General features: G+C 37.3%; 1 protein-coding gene across 1 annotated transcript in view; it reads left to right on the top strand.

Moving 5' to 3' along the window:
• USP32 (ubiquitin specific peptidase 32) overlaps window positions 1–15,874 on the top strand; it is a 233,496-nt gene that overhangs the window by 132,723 nt on the left and 84,899 nt on the right. The window contains exons 10-11 of the mRNA XM_011953649.1: window positions 7,388–7,471; window positions 11,053–11,114. Coding sequence (XP_011809039.1) covers window positions 7,388–7,471; window positions 11,053–11,114 — 146 coding nt within the window. The remainder of the gene's footprint in view (window positions 1–7,387; window positions 7,472–11,052; window positions 11,115–15,874) is intronic.

Below are 15,874 nucleotides of genomic sequence, written 5' to 3'. Positions count from 1 at the left end.
TATTTTTTGTATTTTTAGTAGAGATGGGGTTTCACCGTGTTAGCCAGGGTGGTCTTGATCTCCTGACCTCATGATCCGCCCGTCTCGGCCTCCCAAAGTGCTGGGATTACAGGCATGAGCCACCGCGCCTGGCCTAATCAGGGCCACATTTAAATGGAGGACATTTACAAATAAGTCATATAGGTTGAGCATGGTGGCTCACGCCTGTAATCCCAGGACTTTGGGAGGCCACGGTGGGCAGATCAACCGAGGTCAGGAGTTCGACACCAGCCTGGCCAACATGGCGAAACCCTGTCTCTACTAAAAATACAAAAATTATCTGGGCTTAGTGTCGGGTGCCTGTAATCCCAGCTACTCAGGAGGCTGAGGCAGGAGATCCACTTGAACCTGGGAGGCAGAGGTTGCAGTGAGCCAAGATCACACCATTTCACTCCAGCCTGGGCAACAGGAGTGAAACTTTGTCTCAGTTAGATAGATAGATAGATAGATAGATAGATAGATAGATAGATAGATAGATAGATAGATAGATAGATAAGATAAGCCATATAGTCAGTGAATTTGCTTTAGGAAAAGTTCATATTATCGATACCTTGCTTAGCAGTAGTCCTAACTGCAGTCAATAAAACATCCACTAAATTGGGAGAAAATAAAATCCATTTACAATTCTAGTTTTTAAGTGTAATGCTGTATATGTTTTTACAGTGTGTTAATTATTACTCAGGTGTCAGTATAGCAAATGGGCTTTTGGCCATCATTGTATGCATGATGATTCTGTATGGTGGTATCTATTATTTCTTTTCATGATGTTTCTTTCCTTTTGGACAGTAGTAACATATTTTTGAGGTCAGTGTACCCTCACTCTGAAAATTCTTCCTTGAATATTTGTGATTGCTACTTTAACTACATAAAAGAATCAGATTATCATCTTAAAAATACTTTTTACCATCTTAAGCATTTTATATTTTGTTCTGCTAGATATGCAAGGTTCTTATACCATGTATTAATAATTTATTGCACATATCAAATTACGTTTGTCCTTTTTTTGTCTTTGTTTTTATTTTTGTTTTTTTGAGATAGAGTCTTGCTCTGTTGCCCAGGCTGGAGTGCAGTGGGGTGATCTCGGCTCACTGGAATCTCTACCTCCCGGGTTCACGCAATTCTCCTGCCTCAGCCTTCTGAGTAGCTGGGATTACAGGTTTGCACCACCACACCTGGCTAATTTTTGTATTTTTAGTAGAGACGGGTTTCGCCATGTTGCCCAGGCTGGTCTCAAACTCCTGACCTCAAGTGATCCACCCACCTTGGCCTCCCAAAGTGCTAGGATTACAGGTGTGAGCCACCGTGCCTGGCCTACGTTTGTACTTTTTAAACAGCCATTATTTTATTTTTATTAGTAGCATTTTAGATTTTCAAACGATAAAATTAATAGAAGTTATTACATTTTCATATTTCACTATGATTTCCCTATCTGTTCTAAATGCTGAGTCCTATAAAATTAAAATTAGTTTACAGTAGCTGTTAGTTTTGTCTTCAGTGCAGAATCATTGACAATTATTACTTCAAAGATAAAAAGTAGCATTTTGAAATATAGCTTATGTTCAACATAGCTTTTCCTTGTATTGGCATTCTTCATTTTTCTGTCCTGGAATTTTACTTGTGACTGTTCAGTGTAAAACTTCTTAATGCGATGGAATTTATCAGAGCATAATATCCTCACCCTTAGAGTTCATTAAGTTATGTGACATGTTTCTCTTTTGCCTCCTCATGACTGAGGTACATGACGTGGCAGAGCTTGCAGTTCTTCTGGTTTTTTTTTGTTTTAAGAATTAAAATTTTAGTTTTATTCTCAATGAATGTTATAGAGGAAGATACACTATTCTGACTACTATCAAGTGTAGGATAAATTTACATGTGTTGTCTGTATTCTTTATTTAAAAATTGAATAATACTGTATAAGTCATTCTGCAATAATTTTTTTCTGAATTTTCCTAAATCTATATATAATTTTCTATCTAGCATATGAAAGACGCTTAGTAAATAAATGTTTGCTTAAAAAACTTAGTAGAATGTTTAATAAGTGTCTTTCATATGCTAGATAGTTATATATAGATTAACTTAGTCTTTTTATCATCTGCATAGTATTCCATTATGATTATGCTATGATTTATCCCTGAATCTTTTTTATTTTTTTTTAGTCTTGCTCTTGTTGCACAGGTTGGAGTGCACTGCAACCTCCGCCGCCTGGGTTCAAATGATTCTCGTGCCTCAGACTCCTGAGTAGCTGAGATTACAGGAGCCCGCTACCACACCCAGCTAATTTTTTTGTATTTTTAGTAGAGACTAGCTTTCACCATGTTGGCCAGGCTGGTCTTGAACTCCTGACCTAAGATGATCCACCCACCTCAGCCTCCCGGCCTATTCCTATATCTTTTAAAACTGTATTGCTATAGCCAAAAGTAATTTTCAAAGGCAAAGGGAATACTAATGACGGATGGTTATGGAAGTAATGGACAGTTCTGATAGCATTGTAATATGAACAATAGGTCTCTAAGTCAAAGATCCTTTTGTGCATAATGTATTACAGTTCCAGATAGATGCCTTTAACTTCTTGTACAGTTAGTACTCACTTAATGTTGTCTTGTTGTCTTTAGGTTCTTGGAAACTGCAACTTTAAGTGGAATGGTATAGAACAAAACTAATTTTACCTTAGGCAAACAAGAGTTAAGTTCCCACAGCATATTTCTAGTCACAAAAACATCACCAAACTTCTAAATAAAGACCCCAAGCACTTCTAATATTAAACTTTGAAATAAATGTGAACTATAAATAGATCTAAGAAAGACTGATAAAAACAAGATAATGATTTACCCAGTTTTTGGTGAGTTAATGAGTGACAGCAGCATAGTGGTGATGGGTTAAATCAAGGGATAAATGTTTGCAAAATGAAAATTATAAGAAATACCTCCTACCACCTTGCAGTTCAAAACCTAACAATAACAAATATGGGAGGCTCATTGAGTACTTTCTTAGCATATCATTTATTATCATACATTTGTATGATCGTTACATACTTTATGAGTTGTTATTTTATGGTAATTTGTATTCATTTCCAACCTGCTTATTCTAGTTCTGGTTAGTGGCTGGCCAGAGCCTATCCCTGCAGCTCAGGGTACAAGACAGGAACCAACCCTGGACAAGACACCATCCCACTGAAGGGCGCACTCACATGTATATCCACACTCACTCATACGGGGACAATTTATTATTTTTTCATTTTTTTGTTTTTTTACATCACAACATTGTTACATGAATTGTTTACAATACAAACAAAAAGTGCATATACGCTATCTGTGAATACAGCTCAGTGCAAAATAGTGACTTCTCTTTAAGAGGCCGTGATTCCTATTTCTAGTAAACTAAAGAGACTGCAAGTTGGTCTTTATCTTCTCAGTGTTGCCTAGAAATGATCTGTAAATGCATCTTCCTCCTGCTACTTACCATAAAATGTAAAAAGGGAGTTAAAGGAAAGCTTCTTTGCTGGTTCCTACCATGTGAAAGATGCTATATTCTATTTTAGCAGGGCCAATATGTGGAAAATACCTAAATTTAAGTGTTATTACAAAAAGGAAGCAATAATGAGATTCTGGCTAAAGGGGGCACTAAATAAGAGTAATATATATTTAAAGGATTTAAAATAAACAACAGAAAAGATTGTTTCAAAAAGCAGTTTTAGGTGCACTGTAAGCATATAGGGTTTTTTTCCCATGTGTATTTTTAAACAATAGAAGGGTGAAAAAATAGGGTCACCTGTGTTAGACTAATTTACTTTATTGTATATGCTGCATCAGATGGAACTTTTGCATTATAGTTATAGAGAAGCATAGTTTGCCTCATATTATGGCAATTTATCTTCAATCAAAACCTTCCAGAGTCATTTTATTTTAGAATGTCCTGTAAACATTCAAATCGCCAGAACATGACTGTACAACAGCGAAGTGTTCTCTTGCATTAAATTGAAGATATCTGTTTAATTTTTTTAAAAGGAAAAGAAAATGTGGGAAAGGCACTTAGAGCTGTTACTTTATAAGTACACAACACCCTACAATTCAAGGCATCTTAATCTCCACCAGGATCAACAACAAAGTCATTTTTGTCATGCTGTTAAATCCATCATAATGGCTGATGCAGATTGGTCAGAGGGATCCAGCAAACACTGATGTCCATAATGGTGTTTGGCAACTAATATGTAACTCTTGGTCAATAGGGAGTTTAAAGGATCTTCCCTTTCTTCTTGATCTTTACCAAGATTCTTGAAGAGTTCTGATGTTCTAAAATACATTGTTGACTTCTCAGTTTGCTTACTCATCCTCAAACTGACAGCGGTTTTTCTCTTAATTCTTTTTGCTGTGCTTCCAAATTGTTTTTTATTTGCATTAAATGAATGTAGTATTCATTTATCATTTGCGTCATTTCATGTTTTTCATTTGCATCGTTTCATGGCACCATTGGAGCTCAACTTCAGAATCCTTCAGGTTTTGAACTACTTACTGACCATCTCAAATACCTGCTGCCTTGATCCCCATCTTCTTCATCTTACCTACTTCCTCCCTTTTTCCTTCTTCCATTTGTGCTAGAGGAAGACTCTTAGTAAGCTGCCATTTATTCTGTTATCGATATTGTGCCCTAAAGAGTTAAAGAAACCAATGACTATAGTCTTGGGCTTACAGGATAGCAGCTAAGAAAAGAAACAACTTAGTAAAAAGCTGAAACTAAAACTTTTCCCCAAAGAGTAGGAAACCGATAACCAGCAGAACTCCTTGAGTTTGCAGAATAGCGGATTGAAGGGAAAAAACACCAAAAAACTGGCCTGTGTGGTGGCTCTCGCCTGTGTAATCCTAGCACTTTGGGAGGCCAAGGTAGGAGGATTTCAAGGCCAGGAGTTCAAGACCAGCCTGGGCAGCATGACTAGACTTTGTGTTTTTGTGTTTTTCTTTTTTTTTTTTTTGTAAGCCAGTTTTGGTAACCTGTGCCTGTAGTCAGGAGGCTGAGGCTGGAGGATCTCTTGAACCTAGGAGTTTGAGACTGCAGTGAGCTGTGATCACACCACTGCACTCCAGCCTGGGTGATAGAGTGAGATCCTGTATCTCTTTTAGAAAACAAAATAAAATAAATAACAACTTGCTGAAATGCTAACCCTCTCTCCATTGTGAGATTTTAAAAACTGGCTGAATTGGCTAGAACCGATATGGCTAACTAGAGTTTACGCAGAATGAGTTTGCTAATTCCCATTGCATGTTTCATACTGACTCCCCCCAATTTCCACATGCGATCCATGAAGTAACATGAAGAAATAACTGTGCATGCCCAAGGACTTTCCAGTCCTCTCCTTCTAGCAGTCACCTGCCAATCCCAGAATCCACCCTATAAGGCTTTTTAAATAAAATTCTTGCCTTAAAACCAGCACAGGGAGACAGACTTGAGCTGGACTGCCATCTCCTTTTTGGTTGACCTGTTTGCTTTGCTTTTCTCAAAAACCCAGCGTCATAGTATTGGCTTGTATCTCATCAGGCAGCAAGCCTCCCTTGCTTGGTAACGTTATCAACTCCGTTATGTCACAGCTGCCAGTTTTCTGCTTCTGTAGTTCTTCATTATTAGTAACATCTTTCAAGTTCTGCATGTGTGTTCTTACCAATGTATTTCTTGGAATGATGAAATCACATTGTTCATCAGTGTTTTTTATTCTATGGGAAGGACCTGGATACTGTGGAGAATACAAATCTGTGAGGAATAATAAGTTGATTAATGTTAACTGGCCCAATCCAGATTCACCTGCTACCATAAGTGTGAATTCAAACCCTCTCTTCACCAATTTTTGGTGAAGAGATTTGGGAGATTGGCAGATCTTACATAGCCTTTGAGGTTCTTCTGTTGCCATGGTGCTGGCATTGATGTTCCTCTCCTCACAGCAACAGATATCACACTACAGTGGGACAATTCAGACACTCTAGTTAACCTAACATGTATGTCTTTGGGATGTGGGAGGAAACCTGGAGAAAATTCATGCAGACATGGAAGGAATATGCAAACTCCACACAGATAGTGGCCCCAGCTGGGAATCCATTTTTTTTTTTCTTATCAACATTATAGTAAAATGATGTTGAATGAAACATTATTCAAGGACCTCTGCTGTACTGATTTGAGTGGAAAAAAACCCCTTATCACAGCACTTCCTCTGTTGTAAGTGAACAGGACAATTTTTTGAAAAGTGATCATGATAAGAAAGATTCTGTGATTCAGTGTTAGTCATAATCTAGTGATTTGCCTACCCCTTTCCCTGCCTTCTACTTTTTGGATGTGAACTTGTTTGAAAAAACAAAAAGGAGTTTTTGTTTTTCTTCCTTTACCTTTAGCTTATTTCTCTACCCTGATTTGGAGGATTTCCTTTATTATTATTACTTTTTTTTTCAAAGAGATAGTGTCTTGCTATGTTGCCCAGGCTGGACTCATGGTCCTGGGCTCAAGTGATTCTCTTGCCTCAGCCTCTGGAGTAACTGGGCCTATAGGCACATGCCACCATGCCCAGTGATTTTTCTATTAAATCCCTCACGTGTCTATTGTTTGATTATAAGACAGTTGATCTATACACCTCAGTGATTCTGCAAGTCAATATTTTTTCTCTTTAGAAAACAATGTATATATATATTTTCCTTGTTAATAGTGCAGACTGCCACCAATACATTTGAGGCATAAAAGGAAGCGAGGACAAATAATGTTACTAGAACATCTTTATTGATTTAGTTATCTAAGCCTTTTAAAGAAAATGGGCAGTATTTCTTACTGCGTTGATAAAATTCCCAGATATTTAGTGAATTTTACCAACCATGTATGATTAAACTGTATATGTTTGCATTACCACAAATTGTAAAATTTTCCTATTGAATGCATTTAGGGAAACATACAGGAATGAACTTGAACTAGTTTACCTTCTGCATTGTAGGGGAGTTAGGAAAAAGTAAAGAGGAAGAAATTGCTTTTCTGTGTTAGTCAACATTTAGATCATGGTGGGTGCCTGCAATCCCAGCACTTTGGGAGGCCGAGGTAGATGGATCATGAGGTCAGGAGTTCAAGACCAGCCTAGCCAACATAGTGAAACCGTTTCTACTGAAAAATACAAAAAGTTAGCTGGGCATGGTGGTGGGCACCTGTAATTTCAGCTACTTGGGAGACTGAGGCAGGAGAATCACTGGAACCCGGGAGGCCGAGGTTTCAGTGAGACAAGATTGCGCCATTGCACTCCAGCCCAGGCAACAGTATGAGACTCTGTCTCAAAAAAAAAAAAAAAAGAAAAGAAAAGAAGATGTTCCTAACGTGAGTGTCTCTGTTTCAGATGGGTCATCTTACTCTGGAAGACTATCAGATCTGGAGTGTGAAAAATGTTCTTGCCAATGAGTTTTTGAACCTCCTTTTCCAGGTATGTTTAAGGTAAATAACAGCAACAGAGGGTAGTAATACCAGTACTTCTACATCTTTTCCATCATATAGTAGTCAGAGTTGTTGTATCTAGGCTGCAAAACCATATATTATTTAAAAAAAAAACAGAACTACATTACACATCTGAAAGATGGGTGCTTGCTGAAGTTTCTCAAAATGTGATGTGGGAAATAGGAAAGTGGGATGTAGATTATTTTAACTAATTTTAGAGTAGTACACAGACATATAGAGAGTAAGTTGCAAAAGCCATCATAATTTGCTAGTTTCTTCATTATTGTCTTTTTAAAAGGGCTTCCTTGTAATAAGACTGACCAGGCGAATTTTTTTAAAAGAAAATAAATAAAATAAATAAATAGCCTTCCTAATAAGTAAGGCAGTATATGACCAGAAAGATGAATCATGAGGAGGTAGCTATACATTTTTCTTTTCTTTTTTTATTATTTTATTTTATTTTTTTAATTTTGAGACAGCTCTCGCTCTGTCATGCAGGCTGGAGTGCCGTGGTGCAAGCATGTCTCACCGCAGCCTTGACTGTGCAGGCTCGGGTGATTCTCCTTCCTCAGCCTCCCGAGTAGCTGGGACTACAGGCGTGTGCCACCACACCTGGCTAATTTTGTATGTTTTGTAGAGACAGGTCTTGCTATGTTGCCCAGGCTGGTGTTAAACTCCTAGGCTCAAGTAGTTTTCCTGTCTCAGCCTCCTAAAGTGCTGGAATTACAGGAGTGAACGACCACACCCAGCCCAAGTTTTTCAAAGAATACAATCTCTCTGATTAAGAGATCATTGAAGGTATGAGGCTGTTTCCTAATTTTTATTATTTAGAAGGTCCAAGAAAGATTAAGCGGGAAGGAAAGAATGAAAGCTACCAGAAGTCAACACTAAGTCATAGAGCTTGCCAAATTTTAACTATTGTCCTAGTTAAACTAATTCTCTTGCTCTAATTTTTAAGGATAATTTAAGTTTTCCCATTTTTATAGTTATTCATAAATATTTAACTTGATTTAATAATGGTTATTTTAGTTTCTTCTAATTTTATTTTCCTTTTACCACTGTGAAGGTCAGAATGGTTTAGTATGTTTATATGTATCATGATCTACCATTTTTTTATTTATTTTTATTTTTATTTTTATTTTTTTTGAGGCGGAGTCTCGCTCTGTCGCCCAGGCTGGAGTGCAGTGGCCGGATCTCAGCTCACTGCAAGCTCCGCCTCCCGGGTTTACGCCATTCTGCCCGTCTCGGCCTCCCAAAGTGCTGGGATTACAGGCTTGAGCCACCGTGCCCGGCCTGATCTACCATTTTAAATAACGAACTTGTCTGCAACACATCTATGTTGGAATAAATGGAAATTGGTCTCTTCCTGAGAGATAATGACTAAGTTTTATGTATTTAAAACATATATAATCTGATAGGCCTGTAAATCAATTATTTGCTTTATTACAAGTTATAATTTTCAGCATAGATTCAAGTTGATGGCTTTATAAAATATATGTGAAAATAATATAGATCACCACTATAAACACAACAGAATTGCTTGGTAACATGAAAATTCGTCAACTGTTTTTTATTTTTGTTTATTTATTTTGAGACAAAGTCTTGCTCTGTCACCTAGCCTGGAGTGCAGTGGTGCAATCTGGGCTCACTGCAACCTCCATCTCTCAGGTTCAAGTGATTCTCCTGCCTCAGCCTCCTGAGTAGCTGGATTACAGGTGTGTGCCACCACCGCTAGCTACTTTTTGTATTTTTAGTGGAGATGAGGTTTCACCATATTGGCCAGGCTGGTCTCAAACTCCTGACCTCAAGTGATCTGCCCACCTTGTCCTCCCAAAGTGCTAGGATTATAGGTATGAGCCACCACGCCTGGCCTGGTCAACTATTTTTATCTCATTTAAAATAATATCCTCAGTAGTGGGTTCTGTAGGCTTTTTTTTTTTAATTGAACTATTGTTATTTTTTAAAGTAACAATCTCATATTCAGTATACGAAGTTATTGTATGAACAGTACATGAACATATTCAATGTATTGCTCATGTACAGTTGACAGTTCATATACTGTTTGTACACGAACATATTTAGTGTACTCTTTATCTCATATTCACTGTATGAACATTTTGGTCACTTAAGTTTGTGTCTGAGTCAAGTTGTAGCTCTCACAGAGTATAGCATTTTGACTTTTAGTTTTGCCTTTCCTATTTCGTCATTCCCTTTTTTTTTTTTTTTTTTTTTTTTTTTTGAGACGGAGTCTCGCTCTGTCGCCCAGGCTGGAGTGCAGTGGCCGGATCTCAGCTCACTGCAAGCTCCGCCTCCCGGGTTTACGCCGTTCTCCTGCCTCAGCCTCCCGAGTAGCTGGGACTACAGGCGCCCGCCACTGCGCCCGGCTAGTTTTTTTTTTGTATTTTTTAGTAGAGACGGGGTTTCACCATGTTAGCCGGGATGGTCTCGATCTCCTGACCTCGTGATCCGCCCGTCTCGGCCTCCCAAAGTGCTGGGATTACAGGCTTGAGCCACCGCACCCGCCCTATTTCGTCATTCTTACTGTGGACTTGGAGTGGCAGTTTTTGTGACTCTTAACTTATGAATAAACATATACTTTAGATTTGCTTATGTGTATGCTTCCAACATTTTATACTGAAAAGCTCAAAGTTTTTTTCAGGAAACACCCAGAACCTAAATTTTATTATATTTTATTTACTCAACACCTAAATTTTATTGTATTTTACTGTATGTGCTTTGTCACGTATTTGGTTATGCTCATATGTACAATGAGCAGCCAGTTATGCTAAATTGTTTTTATTTTTATCTGTGTTTTTAAATTGATAGAGTTAGCTTGTTAGGTTAATGATACAATATTGAATTATGCTTTTATTTGCCAAGATTTCACACATGGCTGAGTGTTTTGGCCATTTAAAATCTATCGGCCGGGCGCGGTGGCTCACGCCTGTAATCCCAGCACTTTGGGAGGCCGAGGCGGGCGGATCACGAGGTCAGGAGATCGAGACCATCCTGGCTAACATGGTGAAACCCCGTCTCTACTAAAAATACAAAAAAAAAAATTAGCCGGGCGCGGTGGTGGGCGCCTGTAGTCCCAGCTACTCAGGAGGCTGAGGCAGGAGAATGGCGTGAACCCGGGAGGCGGAGCTTGCAATGAGCCGAGATTGCGTCACTGCACTCCAGCCTGGGCGACAGAGCGACACTCCGCCTCAAAAAAAAAAAACAAAAAAAACAAAAAAAATAAAATCTATCATATGCAAGTGTCAGAAGAATTATTCTGAAATCCGTGCCTGAGGTAATATCTTCCCCTTTCCCTTTTTCTTCTTTCCTTTTCTCTTCCCTTCTTACCTAGAGATTTGAAAGTTAGCCTCCATTGGAATGGCTTATTTAAAAAAAGCAAACAAAACCCGAAAACCACAAGGCTAAAGCTAAAATTTGCTCAAGTGAATAATTGATAAGTCATGAGTTGAAAGCTGTTGCTAATTCAGATTCCCATTTAAGAAGTGGGTCTCATGCAGAGAATGTGAAATAGTATGCAGTTAATAAACTTAGATTTACCATTTTTTTCCCTAGGTGTGTCACATAGTTCTGGGGTTAAGACCAGCTACTCCGGAAGAAGAAGGACAAATTATTAGGTAAATTTGTAGTTTCAGTTATATAGTTGAAATTTCAAATACTTGAAATATATTGGTTACTGAGGAACAGCATGTCCTATTTTAATGTAATCATTAACTGTTTCTCAAAAATAGTTACATATTGAAATATTTTTGTTAAAGTACCTTCCTAGATAAAGGAAGGTACTATAGATTAATTAAGAAGGCAAATTCTGTTTAACATTAAAATTACACTGAATACTAAATTTGATTTTCTGAAATGAGATAAAAAGTAACCAGTTTTCTTTAGTACCAAAATATGTTTATTGTTGGAAAAATTAGAAAATAGAGCTAAACAAAAAGCAGAGAAAGATTTTATAGATAATTTATAGATAATTTCTGTAGACATTTTTAATATTCATATAAACATATGCCCACAATGATATTTGTACGATTTATATAAAAATGGGAATATTCTGAAAACCTATTTTATTCCCTGCTCCTATTTTCACTCTAGATCATATAAAATACTACTTTAATATATATTAGAATAAAGCCTTCTTTGAATATAATTTTAAATGATTGGTTTGCAGTCCTGTTCATCCTCTATTATTCTTTTTTAATATAAGCTTATTGGACCAATTTTGTTAATAAAGTCTCTATGTCTTGGCTTAAGGATTTACTTTAGGATGAATTACTTAAGATGAAATATCTGGATTATATTTTAAAAACAAAGGTATGCATGTTTTGTAGCTATATTCTAATTTTTAATAACTTGAGTATCTTTCATTGCTTTGTGACATTGCTGTTATGCTACACATTTGTGTAGATAGTTTCAGAAATAGGACTGAATTTCTAGTAAACTTTGCTTTTAAAATAAACTCTCAATAGGTACTGTCACTTGACTTTTTCTTGAAAGTATTGTGCATACAAACTCTTCAGTAGTTTCTTGTGGCTTGGATTTCTGGATAGATGGGAGTTTACTAAAATAGAGTTGTTTGGAATACCTGAGAACAGGATTACATATTCAACGTTTAAACGGGACATGCCAGTTAATACATAGATAGTTAAAGTAGTAGATATATTTCTAAGTTTTTAAATGACAAGTTTTAAAAATGGTTATTTATTTATTATTTATTTATTTATTTTTAAATGAAAGCAACTTTATTAAGAAAGTAAAGGGGCCAGGTGTAGTGGCTCATGCCTGTAATCCCCGCACTTTGGGAAGCCAAGGCAGGTGGATTGTTTGAGCTCAGGAGTTCGAGACCAGCCTGGGCAACATGGTGAGACCCTGTCTTTACAAAAAATAAAAAAATTATCGAGGCTCAGTGGTGCACGCCTGTGGTCCCAGCTACTCGGGAGGCAGAGGTGGGAGGATTATTTGAGCCCAGGAGGTCAAAGCTGCAGTGAGCCAATATTATGCCATTGCATTCCAGCCTGGGTGACAATGTGAGACTCTGTCAAAAAAAAAAAGAAAAGAAAGGAATAAATGGGTGGCCACTCCATATGCAAAGCAGCATGGTTATTTCTTAAAGAAGATTAAGCAAAATCTGTTTTTTTAAATGTTGCTTTCGTAAAACTCCAGTCTCATGTAGTTTTTATTTGTTTGTTTGTTTTATTTTCTGTCTTGGATTTTTTTGAGATGGGGTCTCACTGTATTGCCCAGGCTGGTCTTGAACTCCTGAGTTCAAGACTTTTTTTCTATTACAGTCTAATTTACTATAGTAATATATTCTAAAGTAAATATCACTTAGCATAGATAGAAAGAATGCTATATAGCCCATATTTATATTTATTGGCTTATTTTACAACTACTCATAGCATCCCTATTTCAAAAAATAAGGTTGATATAATCTTATATTTTCATGGAAAGTTATTCTTTGCAAAATACGTGTAATTACATTATCTCATCTGGCCCTTAGAATAACTGCACGAAATTAATGTCTCCCATTTTGTAAAAATGAAAACTGAGATTTATAGAAGTTGAGGACCTGAAATTACATAGGACTGGCAGAATCAAGTTTAGGACCTCTTTCTTAAAAGTACCAATAATCTGCTTTCTGTATTTTGTATTTTTTAATAAGTCTAGATTTAAAATTGTTGGTTCCAAATTGGTTCATTTCATCTGGGGTTTTTTTTTAATTTGTTTATTCATTTTCAGTGTTATTTTATTTTGCCTCTACTGTTACTTATAAAAATTCATTTGACTGTGATAATTTTTAAAGGATGATTCAGGTTGGTTCATATGCAATGAGGTGAAACAAATATTTGTCTCTAACTTACAGTCAGTACATTGTAAAAAAAAAGTATTATCGTGATTTCTGGAATGGCCGAGTGAAGATCTCAGCAAACCCTTTTCCCAAAAGCACTTAAAAAACTAAACAAAATTGTCAAACAACCATTTCAGGACTCTGGAAACTGACCAAATATATACAAGAAATTAAGAAGCATTTATTCAAGAACTACTAATCCTTGGTGAGAACAATGGAAGTGTGTGGTAATTTAACCAGGAGCAGCTTTCATTTCCTCCCATCCAGCAAATCTGCATGATAGTTCCACAGGGCAGGTCAGAATGGACTGACAGTCTGATTTATGATTTGAAGGAGAGCATGAATAAATGCCTCTCCAAGGATATTATAAAACAAATACATACCATCATGGTGGTAAACAATGAGGGGAAACTGACATCACCAGCTTGGGGATAAAATACTGGTTAGGGGAAGCAGCAGACTAACAACAGACCAGTCAAATTTTTGACAGGGAACAGGATCACCATAGTGAGCCTTAGCAAGCTTTCTCATGTCCCCAGTGATCTGTAGACTACTTGTACAAGGCTATACACAAACTCAGGAGAAACCAAAGTGGGCTTTAGCCCTTTATTCCTCCCTAGTTGAAGGCGAAGCCTTGCATGTGCAGAAAGTAAAAGCCAGGGTAGGCTTGTAACCTGCCTGAACTTTAAATGCATTCCCCAAACCATGTACAGATCCATCAGGAAAAGAATGCGAGTGTTACTGGCTCAAGGTGTTTCAGCATAGCCTCTCAACAGTCATTGGCTGACCAGTAAGTTAGGCTCACCCCAAGAAAGCCAAGCTTAACAATAAAAACAGAGATAATAAAAAAGAAAACAACAAGAAGCTGAGCAGCTTCACATTGCAAGATACTGTATGGGAAGTTAAACTCTACAGAATTGTTCTGGGAAGTTGTAAAACAAAACAAAACACACGGGGTTCAGAATCCAGAGTTGCTAATATAAAGTATCAAATATGTTCAGTTTTCAACAAGAAAAAATTATCAGACATGGAATAAAACAGGAAGGTGTGACCCATATACAAGAAAAAAACAAACAATAGTAGAAACTGTCTCAGAGGTGGCACCAGATGTTCCACTTAGCACACAAAGACTTCAATGCAGCTATTATGAATGTTTTCAAAGAGCTAAACGAAGCTATATTTAAAGAATTAGAGGAAAGTATGATCTCACTGACTTGTCCAAATAGAAAATAGCAATAAAGAGATAGAAATTTTAAAACAGAATCAAATAGAAATTCTAGCAGATTTGAGTTGACAGAGAAATATTCAGCAAAACAGAGTATGTATCAATAGAGATTATTTCATCAGAAAGAGAGAAAGAAGACCAAATGAATGAACAGAGTTTCACAAAAGGTGGAACACCATCAAGTCTACCAAAATATGCATAATGGAAGTCTCAGAAGGAAAGAAGCAGAAAAAAGTTTGACAAGATAATGTCTGAAAGTTCTAACATTTGTTGAAAATTATTAACCTTAGAAGCTTAATGAACTCCAACTGTGTTAAACACAAAAAGATTCACACCTAGACGTATCATTGTCAAAGTGTTGAAAACTAAAGACAGAGGAAAAAGTTGAAAGCCACAAGAGCAGAAAGACTCGTCATATAGAAGGGAACCACAATATGATAAACAGCTGACTTTTTGAAACAGTAGAGCTCAGTATGCAGTGGTATGAGAAAGTGATATAAGGAAAAAAAACAAAAAAGCAAAAACTATCAATCCAGAATTCTTTATCTAGCAGAACTGTAATTCAGAAATAAAGGTGAATTAGTACCTGACTTCAAAATATACTACAAAGCTATAGTTACCAAAACAGCATGGCACTGACATAAGAACAGACACCTAGACCAATGGAACAGAGCAGAGAACCCAGAAATCAATCCAGGCCAGGCGCGGTGGCTCACGCCTATAATCCCAGCGCTTTGGGAGGCTAAGGTAGGTGGATCATTAGGTCAGGAGGTCGAGACCATCCTGGCTAACACAGTGAAACCCCGTCTCTACTAAAAATACAAAAAATTAGCCAGGTTTGATGGCATGCGCCTGTAGTCCCAGCTACTCAGGAGGCTGAGGCAGGAGAATCGCTTGAACCCAGGAGGTGGAGGTTGCAATGAGCGGAGATCGCGCCACCGCACTCCAGCCTGGGTAACAGAACGAGACTCTGTCTCAAAAACAAAACAACAACAACAACAAAAAAAACCCCACATTTACAACCAATTCTTTTTTGACAAAGGTGCCAAGAGCATACATTAGAGAAAGGACAAATCTCTTCAATAAGTGGTGTTGGAAAAATTTGATATCCATGTGCAGAAGAATGAAACCAGATCCCAACTTCTTACCATACACAAAAATCAAATCAAAATGAATTAAAGAGTCTGGGCGAGGTGGCTCATGCCTGTAATACCAGCACTTTGGGAGGCCAAGGTGGCCGGATCACCTGAGGCCAGGAGTTCGAAACCAGCCTGACCAACATGGTGAAACCCCATCTCTACTAAAAG

The sequence above is a fragment of the Colobus angolensis genome, unplaced genomic scaffold (genome assembly GCF_000951035.1).
Source record: "Colobus angolensis palliatus isolate OR3802 unplaced genomic scaffold, Cang.pa_1.0 Scaffold37, whole genome shotgun sequence".
In the NCBI taxonomy this organism is placed as follows: domain Eukaryota; kingdom Metazoa; phylum Chordata; class Mammalia; order Primates; family Cercopithecidae; genus Colobus; species Colobus angolensis.
Note: the sequence above shows the minus strand (reverse complement) of the source record. Positions and strands in the feature narration are given on the sequence as shown.